This window comes from Euwallacea fornicatus, chromosome 29 (assembly GCF_040115645.1).
Source record: "Euwallacea fornicatus isolate EFF26 chromosome 29, ASM4011564v1, whole genome shotgun sequence".
Lineage (NCBI taxonomy): Eukaryota > Metazoa > Arthropoda > Insecta > Coleoptera > Curculionidae > Euwallacea > Euwallacea fornicatus.
Genome location: NC_089569.1, coordinates 177,826 through 184,522, shown reverse-complemented (window position 1 = coordinate 184,522; position 6,697 = coordinate 177,826). Strand labels below are relative to the sequence as shown.

The 6,697-nt window shown below is 36.0% G+C and overlaps 1 protein-coding gene across 3 annotated transcripts; it reads left to right on the top strand.

Annotated features, from left to right (window-relative positions):
* Positions 1–241: 241 nt before the first annotated feature.
* On the top strand, positions 242–6,015 carry LOC136347602 (coagulation factor IX-like). 3 transcript variants are annotated; one of them, XM_066297744.1, is made up of 10 exons: positions 242–2,257; positions 2,894–3,116; positions 3,260–3,416; positions 3,468–3,648; positions 3,847–3,918; positions 4,640–4,833; positions 4,895–5,062; positions 5,308–5,517; positions 5,575–5,736; positions 5,798–6,015. In XM_066297744.1, exons 2-10 carry the CDS (start codon positions 2,907–2,909, stop codon positions 6,010–6,012), a joined length of 1,569 nt encoding a protein of 522 aa, XP_066153841.1. In that variant the 5' UTR covers positions 242–2,257; positions 2,894–2,906; the 3' UTR covers positions 6,013–6,015. The 3 variants fall into 3 exon arrangements, with proteins under 3 accessions (XP_066153841.1, XP_066153840.1, XP_066153842.1); XM_066297743.1 differs by having other exon boundaries at positions 248–2,257; positions 3,808–3,918; XM_066297745.1 differs by having other exon boundaries at positions 250–2,257; positions 3,808–3,918; positions 4,742–4,833.
* The last annotated feature ends 682 nt before the right edge of the window (positions 6,016–6,697 follow it).

Below are 6,697 nucleotides of genomic sequence, written 5' to 3'. Positions count from 1 at the left end.
TCGTCGTTGTCGAGTCCTGTGTCCGCAATATTTCCCATGTCGAAAATGGGTTTCATTTTCGTTCTTACAACTCTTCTAAAATCAATTTTTTGACCAATCGCCGTACCTATTTGATCTGTTCAACTAATTAACGGTACTAATAATTTCAATCACCGAAATTTTCAATTTCTGTTGGAGGAAAGACTCTTTTCACAAACACCCAGTATATATTCTAAAAAAAAAATCAGAGGATGTTCTTAACCAAATATAAGTAAATCTGTTGAATTCTATGATATACTATTTGAAATTTTGGCATCAAATCAAGATAAATGTTGCAGCGCTGCCATTAGTAGCGTATAAAGGACATTTGCAGAAAAAAATTAGACCAACTCCAAAGATTATGTCCCCAATCAACCATACATTGGCTTACTAGAGGCAACTGCTGTATGAGATGATACAATTGATGCTCCTTTACGCCACCTCAATATGGAAATAGAGAAAAAAAGATCAGAAAGTACGCATATATGATGCTGAACGTGCAAACTAAATCCCTGCTGAGGATCATAGGTGCGTATCGCATCGTGTCCTATGAAGCAGCGTAAGTACTAAGGCGGTTCGAGACCAATCGTACCGCGCTCTTAAATCTATCCTGCACGGCACAGCACATTAGATTTAAATCGCAATCTGCACTGTAACGCGTCAAAATGCACAATTCTGCAACAAGAGCGAATGCGATCCGGCAAGCCTCAGTACATCAAAGAAAAATGTTTGTGTTCGTTTGTTTTTGACGAAGTTGTAAATAGGTACGCTGTCTGTACGATTTTGAGTTGAACGGCTGTTGATTTTAATTAAAATATTATGCACGCGGACCAACTGGATGAAAACACAGAATAATTTTTTTTTTGCTGCACCAAGCGGCATAATTCAGCGTGGAATTTTAAAACGCGGCGCAGCTCAGCTCAACACAACACGACGTTCGGACTGGAGCCTTTTTGGGTATTAACAGACACTTCCTCCATCGACCTGCTCGTGGAAAAAAGAGTACATCTCAGCTTTCTTCCACTAGTAACAGACGCGATGAAGAAGGCAGCCAAAACGACGACCATTTAGGAGTGACAGGGACGATGGACGAGTTTAAAAGACTAGGATCAGTGAATCACTGGATCAATTCCGGATCTGGAAATCTGTTTACGTGCAAGCACAGACGTCAGAATTATTACTTAACTCAGGCGTTTAGCGGTCACGAAAACTTCAGAGAGTTCACGCACTGAATAAGGAGAACTGAACTGGAATACAATATCTGCGGACTCGTCGATTCCGCAGAACACTGCATTTTCCAGTTCTCAGACTTTGATAACAAAAGGGAAGAACTAAACACGTGCGAGAGCGACTTAACACTAGAGTCTGTGCTCAAAGCGAAATCAAATGGGATTGATGCAGCAAGCCCATTTCTGCAATGGTCAAAGAAAGGAAATGATGAAGTTCAAAATGCCTTCTCTTACGGTGTAACATTAATTCAACAAACCCAATAGAACAATTGCAACGAATCATTATAGGACAACAGTAATGCAAACCCACTGAATTCACGCGTCTCCGAAATTTTAAGCCCTCAGAACAGTTTCGATTTATCGCAAGGTAGAACAGAAATTCCGAGGTTGCTAGTAAATAGGAGCTGTAGGCGAATTCCACATCATTTCGTTGATAGAATAAGAGACCGGGTATCGTTTGGTGATTTTTCCTGAGCAAAAAAAGAGGTTGCCATTAAAAAACAAACTTTAGGGCAAAATTGCCTTCAACTTGTGTCTTTACACTGTCTAAAACTCATAATGACTCAGCTAAATCGACTTTAAAAAAAATCAATGAAATCTGATGGTCGTTAAATATGCATGAACCTTTTTTAAGCAAACAAGAGCGGTTTTCGTTCCCCATTTAATCAACTTTGTATCTCTGCCAGTTTCTGAAATCCCTTCACTAAATATTAAAAAATTTAGTCTATAACAAGAACCTGAAATGGTAAAATCATTATTTACTACAAATATGTCTGCAAAAAATATAGCAGAAGGCAGGAGTTTAAAAAGCAATTAACAAAGATAAGCACGAGTACAAATACGGTATTTCCTTAGTTTAGTTTCGATTCGTAAACTGGTTTCACAGTCTGGTCCTTCACTTGTTTGGTTATTCTTAACATAAAGGTCTTCGGAATTCTCGTGTAGACACATCCAGCAACAATATGAAATTTAGTGGTCTTCTCTGACTATCAATTGATATATTGACCAAGGTAAGTGCTGCCTGTCTACTTAAACCATATTTTAAACTAATTCCGAATGTGTTTAATGGCCAGTTCAAAGAACTTGCCAAACATCATACATTAACAAACAAATAATTTATATTTACAAATCATGGATCTAACCACTCAAACACAATAATTTTTATCAATTTTTGCTATGTAGCTATTGATTTTCTGTCGTGTTTTCAAAACGTATAGTAGGTAGTACCTAGGTATTCAGCGGCCCTATTTTATCTTACTTGTCATTTTCAAAAGTTAGATGTCTGCTGTCTTTATGTAACTAGTTGCTAAATAAAATACGTTTAATCATCTGCACAATATTAAAAAGTGCCAATGAAGAAGTGGCATTTGAGCAAAATCCAGTTCTGTCGAATATTTTCGAAGCCCACCAGAATTTCTTAAACTCTAAAACGTGGTTTTGTTCGATATAAAAATCAGCAAATTTTCCACATTTTAAACAATTTCTATTTCTTAGAGTGTCCATACTAAGGGTGAAAAATGACTCTGACCAACATTTACTATAGTAATATATGCACAAATGCTCCAATTTAAGCATGCCGACCCCCGTTCAAGCCTTCACATACATCAACCAACCATAATTCTTTTTTAACTATTTTTTTTGTCTAGATTGATTTAAAAAATGTTAATCTTCACCCTATCAGTGTGTTCATTGATGAATGCAGTATTTGGTCACTTGTTGGAATCTCCTTGCCCCTCAGTTCTTCGATACGAAGAAGGAAATTCCCAAGAACCAGACAGAATTTATGGTACTCTAACACTGAGCACCAACGAAAACTTAGAAGGTGTGTGGGTGAAGGTGTTTTTCGATAGAAAAGTTTATGCATTTGGGGTAAGATTACATCATATTTTAATATGCACGACGTATTTACTAATTCTTCCTACGAATTTGTTCCATTTCATGTTCAATCGAAGGATTCGTTTACTTTCATATTATACCCAACACATTCGAAATTGACATTTTTATCATTTAAGAATTCATTTTCTGACGCCATATCCAGAGACAATACGGAATTCCATATCAGAAATCCCACGTATCAATTCTCTGCAGGCGCTCCCATTTTGATACGGTTTTTCGTGCAATACGATGTCACAGATGCGGCTCCCAATATAGTCAAAATCAATCTAAATGGTACGGGTTAAAGTCCATTGGAAAATCTAACCACTTTAAGATGACTTATAGGTAAAGTTGTATGTCCCAACAACAAACCAATGGATACAAGTTCGTGGCACATCACCGATGACCGACCTTACCACTCTCCGGGACATCGCGGCCGGCCCAAATGGCCTTCTCATGAGAATGGTTTTAGACCAGACATTTCGTTCAACCCTAATAGGGAGCTATGGAGGGGTGATAATAATTTGTAAGTGGTATTATTTGCTCAAACACCAATAGGTACCTATTTGAGTTTGAAGCAGCATATTGCCGATCAAAAGTTCACCTATTTCTGTACTAAATGTATCATAATTCCCAAGGCAAAGCGCTACAAGCATTCTCGTCATTTTTACCATTTTAATTTCAGCAACAACAGATTTAATAATGGGGGAAATTTTGACAATAGGAGGCCCCAATCAACGCAGACATTCAGCAATAATGAACGACCCCTACTAAACGAAGGATTTGACAGAAGAGGGTAATTATCCGAAATTATTTTTATATCTTTTTCCTACCTATCCTGAACTTATTTGATTTTGGGGAAAAGATTAAGGTGTGTTGCGACGTTCATGATAGGTTGTCGTAAAACCGTAATAGGCTTCTGATCTTCTCACACGAAGAAAACTTTTATTAGTTTATATGACATGTCCGGAAATTGCATTCTGATACTTTGATAGGAGATTAATTAAGTAAAATTAATACTTTTTTCGATTTACTGCTCTCGGACAAGCTAAGGTTAAGGCACGGGGGATTCACATATTCGATTAAAAAAAAACCGCTGGTAATTCGAATTGCTTTTTTACTTGCCAAAAACTGAAGTACTTTGAATTAAAATCTTAAATAATTAAGAAATATTCGCAGACTATACCGGACAATTCAAAGCGATAGTGTGCATGCAAAGGCAGACTGAACGCCCGTTTCTTCTCAATCAGCCCAGGTTGGTTTACAAAATGAAATATAGCCATTTGTTGCATTTCTACTAGTATAAAGTAAAAATATTGTTAAAAAGAGATTACATAATACGGGTTATGTTCTCTTCGATGCGCGAAATCCCTTCACTAATCATCAAAGAAAATTCACTCTATATCTTTTCATTAACTATTCAAACATCAACTACTTACCTCTAGAATGGCATTTTTCTTTCGTCATCAATCAAGTAAATATATCGGACAAATGTATGGGAACTACAAATGTTTCAGAAGCATAAAAGATATTGTAACTCTGTCCGCATCACCTGAGGATGATGACGAATTCTTCCAAGGTGATTTTACGAATGTTCAAAATAAAGGAACTACTTCTAGGGCGGTGACAACGCCCCGGCACACCATTCACTGTGGAACTGCTGCCCAGAGAGCAACCCCATTGATTACTAACGCACAGGAGACAAGCCCAGGTTCGTTTCAGAGGTATTTTTACGGAAGAATTTTGACTTACTATTATTAATTTTTCATTAGGACAGTGGCCTTGGCATGCCGCCCTGTATATAAACAACGAAGCTGAACTCAAATATAGCTGTGGAAGCACCTTAATATCAGAACAACACGTCGTTACTGCAGCGCATTGCGTCACCAAACCTAGAACTAACAGAATCGTTTCGAAAGACAAATTGGTCCTTTATTTCGGTAATTATACCGGGTAATCGTTGAAAAAAAAACTAACAGTAGGCGGCAAACTGTAAACGTATGGCTTGGATTAAATTATTTTCTGTTTGCCATCAAATATCTAACTTAAACAACTTAGATTAATTTATCTACGACATGCCTCTGATGTTTGAATGCCTACTTAAGGTTTCTTTTATTGATCACCCTTTACTTATTTTCGGCATCAAATGAACATTTATAGTTTCTCTAAATATAACATTTTTAAGGCAAATACAACTTAATACGATTCGGAAGCGAAGTGCAAGATCGACAAATCGACTCTATAACTGTTCATCCAGATTACAATGCTACGATTTTATTTAATGACTTAGCAGTATTGAAAGTCGACTCCCCGGTGGAAATTAATAATTTTGTCAGGCCCTGCTGTTTATGGCAAGACCAAGACACTAATCTCGAAAATCTTGTCGGAAAAAAAGGTAATTTCTTTCTATTCAGTGTGAATCAAAAATAATCGAATGAGTCAATTAATTCAGGTACTGTAGTGGGTTGGGGCTATAATGAACACGGTCAATTATCACAGAATCTCATGAAAGCCGAAATGCCTATAGTCTCCACTTCTAACTGTCTCTTTTCCAATAGAGACTTCTTTTCTATTTTCCTGTCAGACAAGAACTTTTGTGCTGGCTTCAAAAATGGTAAAACTTATTGAAAATCTATTAGTTGAAATAACTTCCCCGATTTTACGTTTATGGTCAGGTACATCTGTATGTAATGGAGATTCAGGAGGAGGTATGGTAGTACCAGTATGGGGTACCAGAGGGGAAAACTCCGTCTGGCAATTGCGTGGCGTGGTTTCGATCGGAGTTGCCAAGCAAAATCAAGCTATCTGTGATACAAAACAATACTCAATATTTACTGATGTGGCGAAATATGTGCCATGGATCAAGCAAATTATAGAAATAAGTGATTAATAATTATATTTATCTTACATATGAATCTCCTGGACAAAATTATAACACCTGTAAAATATCTCAAAATTTACGCTAAATCTGTTGTCTGATATGAGTGATCCTTACACTAATTTTGATCCATTACTCCTTCATTATAATGAAGTGAACCACAACACAAAATAATAGTAAAAGACATAAAACCATTTAGTCCACATCCACAGCGGGTTTCAAAATTTAGAAAAAAAAAACATTATATTTGTTTGTATGCAACAAGAATGGACTTCCAATTAAATACAAAAACCACTAAAATTGAAGAACTCTTTTAGACATTATCTTATGAACCAAAATTATGGTATATTTTTATGGTATGATAATTTTATTCAAGAGTTACTAAATTAGTTTTTTTATAATACCTACTAACATTAAAATGCATTTTTTTCTTGACAACAGTGATGTACAATGAGTAAACTTTAATAAAATGTATGAAAATTTGCTGGTCATGATATGCAATAGTAATTTGACAAATAAAATGTGGTTAAAATTGCAACAAAATTGTAATGGAAAATATATTACTAACAATATAAACAAAACATCACTTGCAATTTTTATGTAACATGATTGGACATATTAAAGCTAGAATCCTGGGATCTTTCCAGTTTTTGCCTAGAACTTTCAACCTTTTATATTTATCAAAACCACATTTTCT

What these genes read in the sequence shown, in the direction of transcription:
- LOC136347602 (XM_066297743.1), top strand. Translation starts at nt 2,907, where the DNA reads ATGTTAATCTTCACCCTATCAGTGTGTTCATTGATGAATGCAGTATTT. An exon ending in GAAAAGTTTATGCATTTGGG is followed by an intron (nt 3,117 to 3,259) that starts GTAAGATTACAT and finishes TTATCATTTAAG; the next exon opens with AATTCATTTTCTGACGCCAT. An exon ending in AAATCTTGTCGGAAAAAAAG is followed by an intron (nt 5,518 to 5,574) that starts GTAATTTCTTTC and finishes CAATTAATTCAG; the next exon opens with GTACTGTAGTGGGTTGGGGC.